The sequence below is a fragment of the Thunnus albacares genome, chromosome 20 (genome assembly GCF_914725855.1).
Source record: "Thunnus albacares chromosome 20, fThuAlb1.1, whole genome shotgun sequence".
Taxonomy (NCBI): Eukaryota; Metazoa; Chordata; class Actinopteri; order Scombriformes; family Scombridae; genus Thunnus; species Thunnus albacares.
In genome coordinates, this window is record NC_058125.1 from 21,006,827 (window position 1) to 21,027,952 (window position 21,126).

General features: G+C 39.0%; 3 protein-coding genes across 6 annotated transcripts in view; all 3 read right to left on the reverse strand.

The window, feature by feature from the left end:
* wnk4a (WNK lysine deficient protein kinase 4a) overlaps positions 1-5,356 on the reverse strand; it is a 46,900-nt gene extending 41,544 nt beyond the window's left edge. The window contains exons 1-2 of one of the 3 annotated variants that reach the window (XM_044337105.1): positions 5,148-5,356; positions 4,222-4,890 (exon numbers count right to left, since the gene is read on the reverse strand). In XM_044337105.1, coding sequence (XP_044193040.1) covers positions 4,222-4,857 — 636 coding nt within the window. In that variant the 5' untranslated portion in view covers positions 4,858-4,890; positions 5,148-5,356. The remainder of the gene's footprint in view (positions 1-4,221; positions 4,891-5,147) is intronic. The other 2 variants (XM_044337104.1, XM_044337106.1) reach the window with 2 other exon arrangements.
* Positions 5,357-6,178: 822 nt separating this feature from the next.
* vps25 (vacuolar protein sorting 25 homolog) lies at positions 6,179-13,152 on the reverse strand. Its single transcript, XM_044338571.1, has 6 exons — positions 13,050-13,152; positions 10,063-10,208; positions 9,252-9,305; positions 9,049-9,137; positions 7,375-7,450; positions 6,179-7,034 (listed from the first exon to the last, which is right to left on the reverse strand). The coding sequence occupies exons 1-6, from the start codon at positions 13,094-13,096 to the stop codon at positions 6,922-6,924; spliced, it is 525 nt and encodes a 174-aa protein (XP_044194506.1). The 5' UTR covers positions 13,097-13,152; the 3' UTR covers positions 6,179-6,921.
* A 1,155-nt stretch (positions 13,153-14,307) lies between these two features.
* The window catches only part of arhgap27 (Rho GTPase activating protein 27), a 29,081-nt gene continuing 22,262 nt past the window's right edge, over positions 14,308-21,126 (reverse strand). For both annotated transcript variants that reach the window (XM_044338075.1, XM_044338076.1), the window contains 11 exons: positions 20,405-20,472; positions 20,183-20,270; positions 19,641-19,742; positions 19,324-19,422; positions 18,698-18,797; positions 18,425-18,559; positions 17,290-17,388; positions 17,090-17,167; positions 16,780-16,911; positions 16,508-16,613; positions 14,308-15,582 (listed from right to left, as the gene is read on the reverse strand). In XM_044338075.1, coding sequence (XP_044194010.1) covers positions 15,405-15,582; positions 16,508-16,613; positions 16,780-16,911; positions 17,090-17,167; positions 17,290-17,388; positions 18,425-18,559; positions 18,698-18,797; positions 19,324-19,422; positions 19,641-19,742; positions 20,183-20,270; positions 20,405-20,472 — 1,185 coding nt within the window. In that variant the 3' untranslated portion in view covers positions 14,308-15,404. The remainder of the gene's footprint in view (positions 15,583-16,507; positions 16,614-16,779; positions 16,912-17,089; positions 17,168-17,289; positions 17,389-18,424; positions 18,560-18,697; positions 18,798-19,323; positions 19,423-19,640; positions 19,743-20,182; positions 20,271-20,404; positions 20,473-21,126) is intronic.

Here is a 21,126-nt window from a genome sequence, read left to right on the forward strand (position 1 = left end):
CTTTTGAAACTAATGTTATGTCATAATCAGCAGAAAAGTGTCCGTCCGAGGAATTGGCTAATTGGGTGCAGCGTTTTTTTTTAAATGCTCTCAAGCCAACCTTGACATGACACACGGCCCTCATAAACACAGATAGTGCAGAAAATACAGGTGGTGAAGTGGAGCATGGTGAAGTTGTTTATAGAGAGTGCGATTAAAGAATGTGTGTTAAATAGAAGTATGAAAGGTACAGCATGAGTGTCTGGTGTAGGCTGGAGGAAACTACCCTTGAATAAGATCAAGTATTGTGCAACCAATGCCCTTTAAAGGGGGGCTCACCAAAAAGGATATATGCCTCAGTGCACTAATTCCTATCAGTTACTGAGTAGCTCGCTGTGCGGTTGCATTAATAGTTAGCTGGATAGAAGCTGTGTGCGAGTTGACATAACAATGACATACAGCAGCAGAGATATAGGAGGTTGTAAACTCTTCTTGCCTCTGTGCAAATACTGTGTACACAGTGTTGATCAATGGAAGTGGCAGGGGACCATACAATGGCTCATCCATTTTTTATTACCTCTATATTTCCTTCAAAGCCCAGTTTTACGTTTCCTATAGGGCACCTGAGTCACCTGTGGGCCTGTGGGGGAAGGGTTGCTAGGTAGCTGCCACCTGGGAAGAGGTTTTTTTTTTGTGTGTGTCCTCGCTTCTTTTAGCAACAGAAACAAGCAGCTTTGAACTTACAGCTACGTCTCGTTATGGCTGTCAACTTATTAGATTTCACTTTAAAACTGTATCAGTCACAACCCTTAACTTCTTAATCCCTGTATATTGTGTAATAAAAGGATCATTTCTTAACATTAATCACTATTTCCATCTATATTCTATTTAGACAACACATGAAATAATGGCAACAACAAAGAAAAACTAGAGAAAAAAGAGAACAACAGGACAACACAGAGCGTGCAAAGAAACTAAATGAATGGATTAATGAATACGACAAATACAAGGTGTTGTATATAAATGAAGTGAATGTTTTACATTTTGACTGTATTAAAGGGTTTGAAGTTATTGTGTATTTAAAATTGTACAAGTTAACTTGCAGAAGCATCAGAAATTAGCTCTCAAGTTAAACAATCGGCGCCAAAAGTCTAGTTTACATTCAAATTTATCTCGTAGAGTTGCTGTTAATTTATCAAAAGTAGAGCATTCTGTCAGTAGACAGAGACATTTAGAGACCAAGAACCTAACCATTTGTTCACGATCTTCAGCCAAAGACGATGGGAATAACTGATTTTTGAGGCTGATTAAGTATTGATTGGGATATTTGAGAGTTTAAACAAATGTGATAAAGAGTTTTTGAACATAAACATATAAGATAAGCAAATATTTTCGAAAAGGATCCTTTAAATTTGGATATTAAGCAATCGCTACAACGATATGTAGTGAACAAGATATGTTATATGCTTACTAGTGGACAAACTGTTGGAAACACTTACCTCAAATATACTGTATCTTTGGCATCTCTGTACTGATATTTCTTGTTTTGTTTTTATCAGCCAACATATGTGCCCATATTTGGTATATCTGTGATAAACTAAAATTAGCTGATAATATTGTCCATGCAGATATATCGACTGGTGTCTAATAGTCTTACAGCAGTATGACAATGTGTGCATTTGTTAGAATAGTCCTTTGCACTATCTGCAAAACCTTAGCAGGACAGGTGCTAGATATAAAAAAATCAACAGTAATACAATAGAAAAGAGCATGCACACTGAAATCAGGGCTTCCTTTCTCTTGTATTAGCAATGTTTTGTCTTCCTCAGACACAAGACTTGTTCTATATACTGTACATATCTAATTTCTCTCATGTGACTGCCTGATCTGTGTTGCATCCAAACGTTGCTAATATGAGCTTAAACAAGATCTGTTACTTATCTGGTGTATTACAGTGTCATTAATCCATTCGTTGTGAGTTTCTGAACACTGATATGCACCCTGTCTGGTATTTTATACTTTCCTGGCTGAGCTTTGGTGTTGCATGTCATGGAAGAATCTTAACGTATTGTTTACTTTTTGTGTGCTAGCACAAAAGGTTCCTGTGGACACATTCCAGACGGACCTGTGTTCCGTAAAAACAACACTGACAATAACCCGGACACAGGAGAGTACATTCGTGCAGAAACACCTGGGACTCATTTAAAATGGTTGTCTGTGTAAGTGTGAATCAGGTGAAAGCAGATGTTTGATTCGCCTTCACATTTTTGAACAGCTGATCTTAATTGCCTGCAGATTACAGCTTAGGCTCTGTAATACATAGTTAAAAGAGCTTAAGGCATTTCTACCTGACTTGTAATGACGCACCTTCGGCTGCTGCTCCGTCAACATAACAGGAGCGATTATGTTTAGCCACCAACAGCCAGCTTTTGTGTTCATTTAGGCAATCAGGGGCACACGGGGGGAGGACGGGAGTGGTGATTTTCAGTTAAGAACTGTGACTGGAGCTGTCTCTTTGAGGTCAACTTATCACAACAGTCACCATATCAACAATGGCCACCTTTAAGCTTATTAGGAGTGATTAAGGAGCTTAAAAGGGGCTCATGTCTGAAGTAAAGAGATGAAATAGCATGCTTCTTTCCAACATGGCCCCCAGCCAGAGAGCGGCGACAAAAGTTAAAAACAGGGTTACGCTTTAAAAAGAAAAGTCAAACCACAAATTCTGAAGAACCCTCGCTTGTGTTTGACTTCAGGGCGTTAAACATCTTCGCCTGAGTGGTTACAGTGCAGGTAAAAGGGACATCTGTGCCTCTCTCACAGTCTGGGAGTGACTATTTCTACCTCCTCTACACAGACACCTGTTATGTGAACTGACAGGTGGGCCCTTGGAGGCAAAGAGTCCCCACCTGCCGCTGTCGGAGCTTGAGCCTTCGGGGGCAGATTCACTTCACCCCCAGTATAATCCCTGACTGTCTTGTGTTCTGCTCGGTGCCTCCCGCAGAGCTTAAAACGCAACACAAAGACTACCTCTGTGCATCTTAAGCGATAAGGTGCTTTCATGTTCAATATCTTAAAACAACTTCCGATATGGTGAAGATCTGACAGATCAAAATAAAAGCGATGGTTGCCGGTGGGTATGTAGTGCGATGTCAGTGGCACAAGGCTTAATTTTGAGGTTTAGAGGGCATTAGGGCACAATTTCTCACCTAAGAAGGCTTCACATGGCAACCAGATACCGACACCGATGCACGTCACTCACAATGGCAAATGTTAAGGGGTGGACTTAAAGCTTAAATCTTTAAATCCTCCACTGTGCTATCAAACCATGTAAGCAAAAGAAGTAGCAGCTGTTACCCAGGCTGTTTGGTGCCTGCATGCCAAACACACTGCAGCATAAAAAAAAAAAAACACAGACACCTCTTCATGTTTTTATCAGACTAGATAAGGCAGAAAGAGTGTATGTGAAACTCTATTTGGTCTTGTCCTACTTTTAATGTTTACATGTTACACGTGAGCATAATCACTTAGCCGGATGTGATCTTACAAATCTCTTTTAGACCTGTCTGCAAGGATGGAAGTGTTTCAGAGCGGTCAGTGACACTATTACCGAGCACAACAAGTGACAGTGGATCATCGAAGCTGAATATAAGTCGATCTATTCCTACTCCGTTGCTCTTTGTTTGCACGTGAGGAATTTAGAGAGCTAGGCTTGGTGTCAGTGGTTGTTAATGAAAACAGAGATTAGAGGGGATCATGGTAGAGTCAGAGTGGTTCAGTTGGAGCTGACTGCTGACAGGACGACCTGGGTTAACATGCGCAGGCCTGACACAGCCCAACTCAAGGTCAACAAGGAATAATATACAGTAGATTAGGTGCTTCACATCAACCCTGATGCACTGAGGAGGGGCTTAGAGCTGCGTGGAGAGCGAGGAAAGTGTCAGCCTGTATCAGACCTATAGGTTTGTTGCTGCATGGGGGGCAGAAAGGAAGATAAAGTATATCTTGTGTAAAGTTTATCTGAAAACTGCAGTTTTTATATGGAGGTTTACTTAAAGGGAATTTTTGAGCATGAATACACAGATGAAGACTTACTGCTTGTATCTGCAGTCATCCAGGGATTTAAATAACAGATAAAAGCGCAATATTCCTTCTAGTAGAACAAATTAAAAGTGTGATGCTCAACTCCAGTCTGCTGACTTGTTCATTTAAAGTTTAGGATGTATAAAATACAAGCCATCCTACCTGTAGCTCACACCATGCCACCTCCACGGTGGTCTCAGTGTCCAGTCCTTTATAAACCGTCTTGAAAGATCCCCTCCCGATCTCTATGTTGAATTTGAGATATCTTCCATCAGGTGAGGTTGCCACCGCTTTGGTCTCCACATCCTCTTTCTCTTCTTGCTCCCACTGAGTATCAAACGTGATGCGAGACAGGATCTTGTGCTGTTTGCTCTGAACGAGTTCATTTTCAGAGTCCGAGCTGGCGTCCGGAGCGGTGGATCTCGGCACTGGATCCCAGTTCCCACCGAGGGACCTGGCGTCTGGCTCCTGGCTGGAGGGGGGCGTGTTGGAGCTGGTGCCCGGACTGGAGACAGGGGACGGCGACGGTGGAGAGTCGTCGGTTTTTTCATCCTCTGCTCTGGACTCGGGCAGCGTTAGAATATTCTCAGCTGACCAGGACAAGGCTTTGGAAAGGGCGCCGCTATAAAGAGGCGAGTCAATGTCCATACTAATTTTTTGCAGCCCATAAGAGTTTCTCCGTGCGCCCAAACCGTGCGTCCTGAGCACGGATGGGACCCGGGATAAGCAGTCGTCGGTCATATCCATAGAGAGGCCTGGGAAACCGCGTCCTGGTATCTCAACCTGTGCGTGTGACATTGTAGCAGGTTCAAAGCCTTCTTGATTCGGAGCCTAAATGTGGAAACGGCGTTAAGACAATAGAGCACCGTTACTTTAAGCTCAGCATTACTTTTCCATGATGTCAGTAAAGTCAGTGGCTTTAAACAAAAGGCTGACCACAAAGCAACAGGTCTGTTACATGACTAACAAGAATAAATTAAACATGCCTATCTAAAGAACCTGTCATTACCTGCAGCTATAGTGAGCCTTACAAATATATTCCAAGTGTGTAAAAAAAAACATATAAAAGTAAGAATAAATGTACTTACTCATCACAGCTGCTGCGTAAAAGAACATTTCGCATAAAAGCTTTGCGCATACAAACTTTAACGCATACTTCCTATAAAATAATCAGAGTTGTCCGCTTCTCTTCTCTTTACAAAGTCCTCAGCCATAACCTCCGAGCTGCCTATATCAACAGAGCTTCGGAGGGCTGTGCGTCCTGTGCGCTCCTGACTGCGCGCTCCCAACTCCGCCCCTCGCAGCTTTGACGCGCTAATAAGGCTATCCAAGAGGGAGTAATTAAAGTATCATTTGAGGAGTGTGTGCCAACTAATGTTCTTTATAAGCCAGACATTTCATTATGTCGTCCCCCCCCCCCCCCCCCCCCCCTTTTGCATAAGCTAAATATGAAGGAGATCCATTAAATTATCTTTTTTTTTCCACATTTCCTTGTATTGATTCGCTGGACATCACGCAGCCCAGTCCGCAAAAAAAGCAGCAGAGGAACAGAATGTCACCTCTTCTAATTGGTCCTTCATTGATCAGGACAACAGGAGGTTTATAAGATACAACTGATGAGTCATTTCACTACAGGCGTCTTTCAGTCTGTCGTCATTTGATTTGCTTGAATGAGAGACCATGCAGCCTAGGAGGGTGGAGTGTGCGGCCTGCAGGGGGAGCTACACCGCTGAGTACTGCTGCAGCAACAGGACACTTCTATCAGCCAAGGCCACACACACACACACACACAATGGGGGCCCACCTGTCCCCAGAAGTGCACACACACACACACACACACTTGTGGTGTTATCAGCAAACGCACACAGGACTCCCTGGAGCTGTATCATCCCCAACAGGCAGGACAACACAGCACATGATGTGAGTGGACCGTCCGGTCTGTAGTCATTCAGCACAGCTGCAGGCAGATATTGGATCAAAACATCTCCATCACTGTGGTTCAAATCTGCACGTCTGCACACTGCGGGACGCCGTTCACATTATCTTTCATGTTTATGCACAAAATATTGGCAAAAATAAAGAGTTTTATGCATGTTCAGGCACAAAGAAAATAAACACATTTAGCAAATTTCTAATTTATTTTCCTACAGGATATGAAAAAAAAAAGAGGTTGAATATAGACAGAGGATAACAGAAGTGTCACAGTAGCTACTGCACAATAAAAGGATGACAGCAATCTGTACATGAAGTCCGCTATTATCAGCTGAAGTTGAGTCAGGATTGGTGGTCCGAGTCTCTGCGGTGTTCCACTTCTGGAAGCATTTATTCTCAAAATAAAGAGTCCCCCTGGTGTTCTGTTCTGGGGTTTCTTTGGGTCGTCTGGTTGGTACAGAGGAACAACAGCAGAGGAAAGGTCCAGAGCTAATTATACCGAGTAAATTTGGGGAAAATGGGAATAAAACTAGTCGTATTTACAATAAAGAAAGAGTAAAGTTACAGCTGATGGGAACAATTTCCCTAAGAGTATTAGGACATGATAGTATTTAGTCCCATGATAGACTCATTATATGTTTAAATGGCAACAAATGCTCCGTATAGCAACTTTAAACATGATGTCACCTTAAATGCTCTTCCCCCTTCCCCCCAAACAGAAATGATATTGGTTCCCTTCCAATAAGAAAAGGCTTTGAGCTTGGGCGAACCAAAAGGCAACAACAATTACAAGGACCAGCATCCGCTTGTGCTGGGCTTTGAGGTGCACCTTGTGTAGCCTCCAAACGGCTACGTTTTAAAAAAATTTGCCTGTAAGGTACAGTATGAGGGCTCCGAGACAGAGAGTGTGTGTGTGATTCCAGCACCGTTTCAAAAGAATTTGACCCCTTTTCCGTCATCCATGGTGATGATCTCGGCTTTGCCTTCCGTTTGTAAAGCCTGCAACGAGCGCAGCAGCATCCACTCTTCTAGACCGTGGAACTCTGGACAAACAGATTATTGTTTATGTCAGAAGGTACGATAAGAATAAACTGTTAATGTTTACAATAATAATAAACTTTCAGCTCTACAATTAAATTAAATCACGCAGTTGAGAGTACAAAAAGTGACACACATTTAAAAACACAGCAAAGTGAGATAAAAATGAGCGAAAAAAACCCAAATAAACATATTAGAAATGGTAAAATAAAACTATTAAAATGCTTTTTATTTTTGAAGATGTCAGTGATTATGTGAAGTTATGATTGTGTGGACTATTATTACAAATGTCACATAGCAAATGTTCCTTTACATGTGCTTAAAAACAGCCTGAAAACATCTTACCTTCACCTCCTGTGTCGTCACCATGCGACAATTCATAAAGTGTAAACACAGAGTTGACCATCCCGTTTTTAGAGACCTAAAATATTAGAAAACAGAAAACAAAAACAACAGAATAACAGTGACTCTCTGAGAAAACAGCCCATATCTGAATAACGTCATAATTATCAAGTGTTTTCCTGTAGCAGTCGTGGACGGACACTAGTTCTCCTTAGACGACGTCATTAACTGTGAAAGCTTCCTTTAAGTTAATTTTTACACAGGAGGGATGAGATCTGGAGCGCACGGATATAAATAGAGCATTTCATAAGGTGCGGTAACTAATGTGTGGACAGACAGCATGCCGTCATCACGCATGGAGCCTGCTGGATTCAGCCAGAGTACTCATGGTTAACCATCCGGCTGGGCTTTTTGCCTTTAGTCAAGTGTGCACAACCTTTTGGCTATTTTTTTTTTTTTACTTATTTCCACATGCAGCAGTTACAAAGCAGCATTATCATCCATTTAGAGTCGTGTTTGTGTCCATCTGGTGAATATGAGCCCAATATTCACTCCCTTTTAGTTCTGTTTTTGCTCTCTACCAACTCCAGAGGGGAATATCTGGCTCTTTAGCTGCTAAATGCTCCAATATGTTCATCAGCTAGTTGCTAACTGTGTCTGTTTCCCATTTGCTGCTGAGCAGGTAGTGTGTGGTGGCTTTTTAGAGCTTTTTGTCTGAAAACAGCTGCCTGCTGCGGCTGAAAATGACACCACGAGAGCACTGAGAGTGAAACAAAACAGCCAGACAGCTAAACAATGAGCTGCTATGAAGCTGCGTAAAGCAGAGAGGAGCTGCACTACGGATGATGCTCCTGACTGAATGTATCATTGCTGTTTGATACATTTTTATTATAAAAAAATATTGATTATAGCCGTTTTAATGTGAGAGTTTGTGCGCTGCAACCGCTGCCGTGTTTATCATGTTTATAGATCTTGTTGTTGTTGAACAGATGAGTAACCTGACATAAACACCACCCAACATGATCTAAATGTGTTTATCTGAATTGATTTTTACACTGTTAATTATAGAAAACTGAATAAACAACATTTTTATCCTCACAGTGTAATGTGTTTGAAAAAGCTCAGCAGTGGAAACAGATGTATTTAGACTTCTAGAGTACGCTTTCTGTCCGTTTCTGTTTTGGTCCGACTCACGATCGGAACTATTTTGAGTACGAGGATGCATCATCGTCACTAATGATCTGTCATTTCATCACGCCAAAAAGCTGTCACGCTGTATTTAAAGAGCAGATTAAAAACAAGATATCGTCTGTCTCCGGGGGGGAAATCTAGTCGGAGGAAAGCGGGTTTCTCATTTCAGGACATTTTAGGAATCCAGTTACAGCAAAGTCGACCGCAACCCAGTTACTGAAGTGAGCTGAACGTGCAGAACGCTTGTTTTTCCCCTTTTTGTAGTCGTCATTAGATATTCTGTGTTTATACATCATATAAAAAGGTTGTATCAGACTCAGCTGGTCTTCTGATTATAATAAAGTAATATTAATAGTAACAAACCCGATGTGACAGCAGCAAACTGAACTGCTTCTTTATTATTTTATTGTTTGCATGAATATTTTCTTCATCCGTTATCAACCCCACAGCTTCACAGACAGTACGTGTCCTCATTTGATGACTCACCCACTGGTATATTAATTTGCCCCATTCCTCCGGTCGTCTCCACATGACTAAACACCTTGACTTGTTTTTGTCCAACCATTCAAGGTTCCCTGAGATCAAACAACACAACATACATTTAAAAAAAAAAAAAAAAAACCCATGCATTACTGATGAAATTACTAGACAAACTATTCTTCCTGTCAACACGACACAACAAATTTTACCTTTTTTCCTCAGTTCCTCAAACACAACTTGGATCGCTTCCATTGACAGTTTGCCTGGAATTCAGTTAAGGACTGACAAAAAGTTAAAACACATTTAGTTCAATCAGTATCTACGGTAACAGCTAGTTTGAATTACAGAAACTCACTCATCTCGTGTTCAGTACATGTGTTACGGCCATAAACAACCTCTGCCTCGGTGCCGCTCTTGCTGTGTTTATGTTTTTCAAAGCCACTAAAGACTAGGTCTAGAAAGTGAGGTTTTATTTTCCTTGTTTTCTTCGTGTTAGTTAGTTTTAGCTCCAGCGGGAGTCCTCTACTGGTTATGTTTGGGTTATGATTTGAACAGCATCAACAGGCCCTTCTTCTTTGGTAGTTTGCCTCTTGTATTTCACCACCTGGTTTTATGTTGCTTCCTTTTTCTCCTAGCGAGCCGGTTTGTAGCAGCATGAATATATGAAAACCTGACTCTCAAAACTGACTAAATGTTCTCAGTGATCATGTTATGACTTCTTGTACCGTCACTTTGACCTCTTAAGTAAATTAAATCAAGAGGGAAACCTCTAAAATTCAAACCAGGCTGCTGCAGTGATGCGGAGGGCAGCTAGCGATGTAGCATTGTACTAAAAAGCATGTCATTGTAATGTGTGTCAACATTAATATCCTGTGTATTAAATGTAATTTTACATCCCAATAAAAGGAGGAAGCCTATAAATACAAATTAAACAAATCTAGGCAAACAATAAGGAGACGGTTGTGTAGTCTACTGTGATGTTTTAGCCTTGACTGAACCACAGGTGCGCTGTTAGGATACGTTCTATCTTCTTGTTGTTGAACACGGGGCTCTCCTGAGCCTCCATGACGTCCAGGGTGTAGAGCTTGTGATGCCGGCAGTAAGACAGAGCCAGGGAACACCATGCTGCCAGCTGTTTCTGTCTCGTGTCAGCGTTGGGCTGTAGCCTGTCCGAAGAAAAGAAATGAGCGAAAACATGTAAGACACACTCGCTCCGACGCAAACAGGAAGCCAACAGCACTGCAAAAAACCCCACACTTTCACTCCATCAGAAAAAGATTTAACCAAACATCCAGGATGTTTTTTTTTTTTTTACAATATTAAGTCTGATTTAAGCTGTAGTTGGAAGGGAAGCTTGTGAACTATAGATACACCTCGCTAACTGTGAGAGGTAATGTACGTTTTATTCCCCCGAGATACATCTATATAAGTAACTTTGCATATTAATATTTTACACATTAAGCAAATATCTAAGCATCAGTAGATAAAATATGATGTTACAGATAAAAACTAACCAACAGTACATGATATAATTTGAGCTGCAATGATTAGTCGATTAATCGGTTAGTTGCCAACTATTTTGATAATTTTTTTTTTTATTATTATTATTTTTTTTTATTGGTGATATTGTTGACAAGACATAGTGGGAAGGAAAAAAATAAATAAAAGACAAATCAAGCAAATAGACAAACAAACAAAAATAATGACAACATCATATTACAATGAAAAAGATAGTAAAATGTAGAAAGCAACTAAGCAATATGGGTTGATTGTGGGAAAGGGGAAGGGGGGGTGAGTGAAAGAAAGTGACAGAAGAAGAGAGAGAGAGGAGGGAGAGAAAGAAAAAGTGAGAGCGTCAATAATTATTATAATAACAATAATAATAATAATACAGCAATATAATGTAATAATGATAATAGTCTTGTAATAATGATAATAGTCAAACTATTTTGATAATTGATTAATCGTTCTTGCAGCCCTGGAAATAACAAAAGATATAAGAAAGTGCTTCACCTCCACCAGCAGGAACGTTTTAAGGCTGCTCATACATTAAGGCACCAGTAATTTGAAAAAACATCATTAAACATATGCAACATGAGTCTGATAGCAGCCGTTCTGCATAGCGATCACCTGTGAATTTAGTATATTTTGCTCATAATACATACATACTTTTAGCATGAAAGCTTAACTTACTCTGATGCAAGTTGGGAAATAAACACTCAGATGCTAAAACCAGCAGCGCTGTGATAAATCCTGCCTTCATGAAGGTTGTAATGTTCAGTTCTGCAAACAAGTTCAACGTTATTGTCATTTTGGAGGCTGTGGTTTGTGTTGCTGTTGAACTGTTTGTCTTTATTTTGATTTGTTTGCATAATTAAAGACATACAGTAATAAAACTAAATGGATATGTGCAGGGAAGGAAGGAAGCAAAGGGGTTTACATAATGTTCCCATCAGGTGTTAACTTATTAAAACTAAAAGGTGTTTCTAATATTTTATATATATATATTTATATCAATGTGCGTTGATTAGATATCAGAAACATCTCTCAGTTTAACGCAATAGAGACAAAAGAGTCCAAGGCCAGCGTACGTTCAGCCGCATAGTGTTGATGTTTCTAAATATCTAACCACAATAAAATAGTGCATAAAGCAGGCTGCTACATCATGTTCTGTTTCATCCTTGTTATTTTATCTAATGATAATTTACACGGAATAATCAGCATTTATGAAGAGAAAGGGACCACTGTAGATACCAGTCAACACACAGGATACCACTGGTGTATCTACTGAAACTCTTCCTAGAATAGAGCTTATCAACAGTCTGTGTTTCACAGTCGTGGTAATTCAAACTGTGCATTAATCAACCTACCGCAAGACACACAGCTGAGACTCAGCACACAGGAAATGATTATGTTGCTATGTGTTTGTTTGGTATCTGTGTTGCAGGACAGGATCACAGTTTTTCATCTGTGTCTTAAAACAACAGTCTGGTGTCCGAATGTTGAGCTGCGGTGGAAGTATAGTAACGATAAGAGGGACTTTGGCACTATAAAGACTGTAAAGGTGAATAATATCTACTTGATTTTACTCATTTGGTCGGCTGCAGCTTCATATTAGCTTCAGATAAACTTTTAAATACATTTTTTTCAAGATAAAAAGGAATGTAGATTTTAGATCATTTACACTGTAAGTGCATTATGAAGGGATTTTCTAAAAGTCAGTATGAACAGGAGGAATGATTACAGCAAGAAAAACCTGTTTCAATGTTCATTTGGGCTCCTGACTGTTGTTTTAAGACAGACTTGAAATACTGACAGCTGAGGTGTGTCTATAGACAGGCCTGCACACTACTGACCACCAGAGATCAAAAATCGTGACAAATGATGTTATCAGCTATCAAAATGTAGCGTGTGACCATGACTTTATTTTACATATTTGCAGTGGTAATATAGTCAAAGCTCCAAATCAGGTCTCAGAGTTTGTTGGAGCACATAATTGGCTGTAATACCGATTATAACAGTTGGTGCTAATAGTTTGTAACCATGTAAACAAGCTTTTGGTCGCTGATAGTTGAAACAGGAGACATTTTCATTGGTTGCTCTTTGTTTTCAAATGCATTTACTTTAACTATAGAAAACGAGATGGTGCATCTACAGGGGTTTTCCTCTAATTAAATTTTGAAAATAAAACAGCTAGCTCGAGCTAACGGCTTCTCGCACAAATAACAATAAATTATTTAGATGTTGATGGGTTTTATATATTTGCATGATGTCGAGGCTCAATAAGTCGCTGAATGAAACCGACTACAGCTGTTATATAAACTTTTTAAAAAAGCCATTAACTGAGTAAATCCACTTCCCTAGCAATCTGTGCGGTTTAGCCACCCAGCTAACGCGACGCTAGCTCGCAAAATCAAAACACTTCGCTTTAATAACTTATAAACAATGGAGGCTACTCAGAGGAGTTAATCGATTTTCATAACTAATTGTCCTATAAATGTACTCACGTAAAAAACGGTGGGAAATTATACTGCCAGGGCCACTCAAAACTCATTGCAGCTGATGCGGCGTTCACAGCTGACAGCTTCCGGAAGCGAGTCCAACCCCTCAAATGGTTCCGACTAACTACAAAGATTTAGTTAAAATATAATATATATAAATACAAATAGATATATATATATATATATATTTTTTTTTTTAAAAGCATCATATATATTATACATGTTTTAAATGTATGAGGGTATACATGTAAAAATATTTAAAATATATATGTATAAATTATAAAATAAATATAAATACAAACAGATATACAATTTAAAATATATTTTACATGTTATGAAGTATAGATAAGTAAAAATAATAATAATAATAAACTTTTCTGCATAAATTGTAAAATTTTAAATTTGTATGCAAATATGAATTATATTAATACTCAAGTACTGTACCTTTCGAGGTACTTATTATTTGAGTATTAAGTTTCAAGTTCAAGTTTTTTGTCATTCTAACTATAATAAACACATTTGAAATTAAATATTGTTTCTTCATTTAAACAGCTGTGTGGATGCATGAAAGCCTGAGTGCAATAATAGACCTGACATACTGTATGTTCAATAAAGTTCATATAGTGGAGTAAAACTAAATATATAAACTAGTAATTAAGATATTAGTATATAGTATTACATTGTGAATTTATCATTTATAATTATACTTTTACTCCACTAAATTTCAGAGGTCATTGATACGCTTTTTATTCCACCACATTTATCTGACAGCTATAGAAGTAACAGCAGATTAATATTTTACAAATAAATCACATTATTAGCAGATGAAATATGACGCTATAGACTAAACTAACCAACAGTCTATAAAAATAACAAATAATACATGAAAAGATTGCTTTACCTCCACCAGCTGGGACATTTAAAGGCTGCTCATATTAAGGCAGCAGTGTACTCTGAAAGTCACCCTTCTGTGAGCTGAATTTTGAATACAGAACTTGTATTTAGAGTATTTTTACTACATTGCAGTATTTCTACTTTTCCTTAAGTAAAGGATGTGAACATTTCCACCACTGGAGATCATCTGTATATTCTTATGAAAGCTTTTATGTCTTTGTATGAATTATCTCTGTAAATATCTGACTTAACCATCCATGTCTATTAATTTCCAATTGATATTCTGATGCTTTCTCACATGTGTATGTTGTTTGTTTACAGACGCTTTTGTGACCTTTTTGAGGAGGAGAAAAAAATAAACACTTACACCTTTTTCTTTACAAAGTTATTTTATTATTGAATAACTTTTGCATTTTCAACAAGTTTCAGCATAAATATGCCATCTATTTCTATTTACAGGCCATAAATCTCTTCTAGTATCTGCTTTTCTGATTTTTGCTGCCAAAAAATGCATCACTAGATTATATCTCTATGTTAATATTACACAGTTTCTTCAAGTACAGCATGATTGAAAAATGGTGTTTTACAATTCAGTGGAAAATAATCTATAGGTTGCACAAATCTTCTATGTCACTGCCTACTTCACAGCAAGTTGTTGGTATTAATGTTTCTTTTTATACATCTCTATATTACAATAAAATTCATGGATAAAAATGAGACTGTGGAAAGAAAACACAATATTAGAATACAATCTCAGTTATTGCCATATGTGATATATTGTCATTCCAAATCCAAAACAATATTTAAAATGTTGTTAAACTTTCTAAAATAAAGATGGAAGCAATCCTTGATCGTTTCTTAAAAAGAGCATTAATGCATCCGTTCAGGTTTGACTTGGGTTCTATTAGACTGCTGTTATCATTTAGACAAACAAAAACAAATTTAAAAAAAAAAAAAAAAAAAAAAAAGAAAACAAACAGATAAAATCTCCAGAAAGTGACTTGTGAGATGAAGACCACTAGAGTCTGAGGGAGCGAGAGCAATGTGATACAGTCATTCTTCCACCCAAGCAAAAAAGCTCAAAAGCTCTGAGACGGGAAACCAAACCACAACCGTCTACACCTGTGTGGCTCCTTTTCCAATCCTACAATACTGCCAAAGATAGTTCTAACAGTGTGAGCCTCCTATGGAGTAAATCTGGACAAAACAGTGGTTAAACATGCTCCAAATATTCTCAGCAAAGACCATTTAAAAGATCCCTTTATCAACATTTTCGTGCTTAAACTTCAAATATTCTGAGCCGAGAAAACTTGAGGAGCCCTTTAACTTATTTTACAAGAGGAGTTGTGTTTTTAGACGTTGCTCTGAAGCTGTTTACGTGCATGCAAAAGGTGGATCTAGCACTTCGAATAACTTGAGCACCTGTAGACTTTTTGCCCAGGTCTGCACCGGAGGCTTGTGACTGCTTTAGCTGGAGTGGAAGATACGCTCGTATTCATTCAGGATGAGCTCCACTATCTGGTTCTGGAAGACCATGTGCATCGTGATGTTGGCTGACTCCATCTCCGGACGAAGCAGCGTCGGGCCGAACACGATTGCCACATTCTGCACGGTCATGCGATTGTCTTCTCCATACTGAATGACCCTGTAAGATGAAATGATGATGAGAGGAGTCATAAAGCCCTTTTTTTTGGTTTATGTGTGTGTCTCTCAGCTGTAGGTGAGACTAGTAACTTTCAACCTTAAATTCTCCCTCTAGTCAAAATTAGCTTTTCTTCTTGTTCCTTCATTGTGATGTTTTGAGTGTCACTCTGCAGAGTGATGTATGTGCAGAGTTTGACACTAGAAGCCTGTTTTCACATTCATCTGCTGAAAGTGGAAAGTTTCTCTGTGCTCAACTTAAATCTGAGTTTATGGCGTGTTCTTAGGAGCGTAATTCGTGACATCACAACTAGTTTGGCAGACAATCCTGGTCCAGTATATAATTTACACGAGTGAGATGTGGAAGCAGTTAAACTTGAAGTGAAAAATATTTGCATATTCATAGATTCTGGATATTTAGTGAGAGAGAAGGAGTGGATGTCGTTTGAAGGATTTTACTGAGGGAATTGGATGTTTTTATGGAAAAAAATTAATTAATGTGATTAATCGATTAATTGTTTGGTCTTTAAAATGTCAGAAAATGGTAAAAAGTGTCAATCAATGTTTCCCAAAGCACAAGATGGCGTCCCCTAATGTCCTGACAAAGATCCACACCCCAAAGATACTCAGTTTACTGTCATAGAGGACTAAAGAAACCAGAAAATATTCACATTTAAGGAGCTGGAACAAGAGAATTTGGACATTTTTTACTTAAAAAAATTACTCAAAATGATTAATCAATCATCAAAATAGTTGGCAATTAATAGTTGGCAACAAATCAATTAATCGATTAATCGTTGCAGCTCTAAAGGAGAGTATTTTCCACGTCTTAAAACGTGTGTGTGTGTGTGTGTGTGTGTGTGGGGGGGGGGGGGGGGGGGGGGCATTTTAGACATACAGAAGTTAGGAGTAAAAATGTTGAAGTATACCTTCGTAAATGCCCAAAAAGGAGTTCCATGGTATCATGATTTGAAGCAGGAAGTGATCTGACCAGGTCACAAACTTGAGACACTTTAAAGTTGTAATCAGGAATTCCTAGAAAAACAGGACAAAAGTCATCAATTTAATTAACATCCACCAGCCGACAACTGCATCATAAATAATAATTTACTCCATTTGCTGAATTGTTACAAAATATATGAAAATTTGTCCTTAGAACTTGTGATAAATTAGCTGGAAAACAATTCAAAAAACATCTTACTGATGGCTGAGATGAACCCATTAAAGTGGCTGTATGGGAAAAGTGGCTCAGGAAGCTCTCGGAAAAACAACTTCAGCGCCCCGGTGATGACGTGAACGTCTTCCCACTGGCCGTCCTCGAGGTCCAGTTCCTCTGTATTGATTAAAACACACACAAAAAAAGGTGCACAGCCCATTACAGCACAGCAGAGGGCGTCGCTGTCTGCAGTGAGATACTGCAGTGAAATCCTTATAAGCACTAAAAAAAACCCTGCACTGTCTGTGTGTGTTTGTATTATTCAGTTAAACACATGTGAACTGATGGAATTTACCGTGATCGGCCTTGAAGCGCAGTTTCTGAATGACAGCGAGGTTCCCGCTGACTCTGTAGAGTCCGTCAATGTCTAAACCTGGAGGTCAACAACACATCAGCACCAGTCAGTCAGTCAGTCAGTCAACTGCTACACTGCATACAGGAAAAAAAGACTTGTGTGACTACGATTCAGACGTTAATGTAAACAAAGTGGATTACCTCTCTTTTCCACTGCTCTGACACATTTCTCCACAAAACTAGGAACTGTGGTCCTCTCCTGGTTACACAGTGTGGCCAGATGGCAACCAAACACATTTTCTGCAGAGGATTACAACATTAATATTATTATTATTAGTAGTAGTAGTAGTAGTTGTAATGGTGGTAGCTGTAGTAGCAGTGTTGTCATCCCATCAAAGATTTAATACTGTAGATATTAATAATCCTTCTAACACATAAGATAAGAAAAAAAGAATGAATACATAACCACTTTAAGAAAATGAAGCTGTTGCATTGAGAAATATAATATAAAAAGAAGAAAATATTGATAAATATGCAGCTAGTTGGGTTATATAGTTATGCATAACCCACAATTTCCACATGAGAACATCAGGAACACCTGTGCAGCTCTGCTGTAAATTCTACTATGACGAAGCTTATATGTTTTCAGTTTTTGCTGACAGAAAAATGTTCCCTAATATTTTGTCCACCCCATTAACTTATATGCGAGGGGCAAAATATTAGGAACACATTTCAATATGATGCACCACTCACTACGGCCTCAATAATAAACGTAGAGTAGAACTATCACCTTTCTGACAGTGTCAACATTTTTGTTTGCATTGTTTACAATGTTTAGTTGTCAGTCTGGTCTCTCTAGCTACTGGGTGCTGTTCAGACCAGCTGGTAGCTGATGGGGTTGAGAAAAGGTAGGAAACAAGAGGAGAGCGAGGGGAGACGGGCAGAGAGAGAGAGATTGCGGGGATCGAGCTTGACTGATCTGACTTCTCTAAAGTTATGAGGAAAACCCGGAACATGTTGGACTGTTTTATTCCTTCTCACACAGTCCTGTTCTTATTATTGCAGTTTTTCTTTTCTTTAATAATCAACCTTTGTACTTTATTCTGCTTGCATGTATAGTATCAACTGTCCTATTGTGTTTTTAATGCATCTATGTTTTATGTTTTTTAAGGCTGCCTCCCTGCAAAAGAATTTCCTCTTCATCAACTGAAACGTGAACTGGAAAATAAAAAACAAAACAGTTTTTTCCCCTCTGGACTTTTTTCCATTAGCTTCTATTCAAATCAGCCGCAGCCCAGAAATAACTAGAACACTGTTTGTTCCTGTCTGAAATTACCTCGGATGTAACCTTTCTCTTTGACAGACTGAAGCGTCGGGCGTTTCATGAGGAACTTCATCAGCTTGGTTCGAACCCTCTTCTGGTCCACATCTCCTGCGGTGCTGGATGAGTGTGTGACGGTCGACCTGGAGGCTAAAAAGAAAACAATGTCGTTGTAATTGTAGCTCTAAATGGACTTGATACATCTAACTGGTTCAAAATAATAATGTAAATTAGACACAATTTGCATTAACAGGAGTAGGAAAATGTAGTTTGATCAGTTTACTGCACCTCTTCGCTTGTCAACGCCGCCTCCCAACTTTTCATCTCGCTCTGCAATCTTCTCGTATAAATCCGCGTCCTCCTCCTCTGAATGATGGTCTTGGTACTCCTGATAAAAACAGACATACAATACTGAATTAAACCTGAATTTAACTATGTTTAATTGCCTTCATTTGTCAGTTTGTGGCATAGAAAGCTTAGATTGGTTTCAATAACTCCAGTCACACTACACTGCAAAAAATCTCCTTTACCATCACTTTTGCATGTACTGTATCTCAGTCCTTATTTTTCTTATGATGGCAATGAAATCTACCAGTGCATTAAGAATATTTCCAGTGCAAATCAACTCATTTCAAGTATTTTCTAAAATCTAATCTCGTTACTTTTGATTTAAGTGCAGCAACCTGCTTATTATTCCTTCTTGTCTGAAGACACAGATGCTTTAGTTAAGACAATTCTTGACATCTCAACATTTTGGGAAACACACTGATACCGCTCTTTGCAAGGAAGTGAGAAAGCATATTTCCCAAGAACTATTTCCTCAAAAAGATATCAGGTTCTTACAGACAGAAAATTTTACCACGTAACGCAGATAATTTTGATAATGATCAATTACGGGTGATGAAAGGACTTACCAGCTGTCGTATGGTGTCCATTAAGACTTTGTGCCAGTCATTGATGATGCTTTCTGTATCGTACTGAATCAGAAACTCAACGCCGTTCCTGCCTTTTAACTGCAAACAGAGAAAATTATATATATTATAGAGGACGCAATTCATCGAAATGTTTTGAGAAACAATAATTACACGACTCACAAATCACGTTCACAGTACTCATGCTAAAAATATAACAGTGCTAAAAATATATAAGCGCACGTGCTTTCTGCTCAGGATAAAAAAATCCTCTAATTGGGCACACATTATATATGTTCACTGTCAACAAACATACACACCTCTAAAACATTCTTTTTGCTGGATTTGTCCTTCGAGGCCCAGCCAATCACCGCTCCCCGCAGGTCCACCGTGACCTCCGGAACGATCTGATTGGTCTTGTTCTGCGCGGAGGAAAATACAGCTGTTTAAAGAAACTGACGGCACCGCATTCCTACAAAACAAAAGCTCCGACTGTCCCTGTCGGCTCATGACCTGAGGGGCTCGTCTGCGCTGTCACTCCTCATAAACGTGACGCACCGGCCCGCATCATATGCTGCAGGTTAATGTTTCGTTTCCTTTCATAGGTGTGAAAAATGACATTAAAGTGTAAAGTATGTTAAGAAAGTTTTGGGGGAAATTTATTGAAACTGCAAAAATAGAAAAGTCAGTGGTTAACACGATCTATAACGTCTCATTCACTTACAAGCTCAGAAATGTACAGAATGCAACCTGAGGAGGAATGCAGCATTCGAGTGTCAGAGCTTCTTATTAACACACGATGAGCATTTTCCTCTTACATGCAAAGAGTCTGTTCTTAATATTACTTAAGTGTACGTCGTACCGAGGCCCCTGTCGCTGCAGACTTTGGGTCCTTGTGGAACGTCAGCACTCCTCCGTGGAGAACCGTCCATGTCTGGGTCCAGTTTTTCCTGAAACAGGGGGGGGTATAACCATCACTTACAACACAAACAAAGCAACAGAGAGTTTTTGTGGTTGATGACACATGATACCAAACACACCCAAAAATTGAAACATGAGTGTGTCATACCTGGTTTTGGCTTACCTGACTTTTTTACCGTTCTCACACACTTTAGTTTTGTTGAGAATGCCAGCTTTCTCTAAGTTGTGCACCTGAAATTATAAAAGATTACAACGCTTTAATCCTTCGTAAACTATTTGTAATCGTTAAGACATATGAGAACAGGCAAGTTACTGTTTATGATGATATGAGGGACACACGAGGGACACACAAACTTTATCAAACTTCACATCCAAACTTCTCTAGAATACTTTGTACACAATGATCAATTCCCTAAATGAATCTCATGCTTTAAAAATCAACTGCAATTAATGGGAAAGGCAGGAAATGTGGGTATGGGGGGGTTGACATGAAACAAAGGTCTGTAGGTGGACTCGAACGGGGACGTTTTGATGCAGTCAATTGTCTGAAACTCTGAGGGAAGGAGGTTAAATTATTTTTCATTATTTGGTGAATTGTGACAAGAGATGATGTTGTTCATTGGAGGAATATTTCATCACTTTAGTCTGTTCTGAGTACAGATTAATCGATTAATCATCTGATCTATAAAACGTCAAAAATGCCCATCAGAATTTCCTAACAGCCCAAGGTGACGTCTTCAAATTGATATTCAGGTTACAGGTCACGTAAGACAAAGAAACGCAGCAAATCCTCACAGTTGAGAAGCTGGAACGAGGAAATGTTCTGACGATCCATTAATTGATTTATCTGCTTATTGTTTCAGCTCTAATCCTGTGTATGCTTTA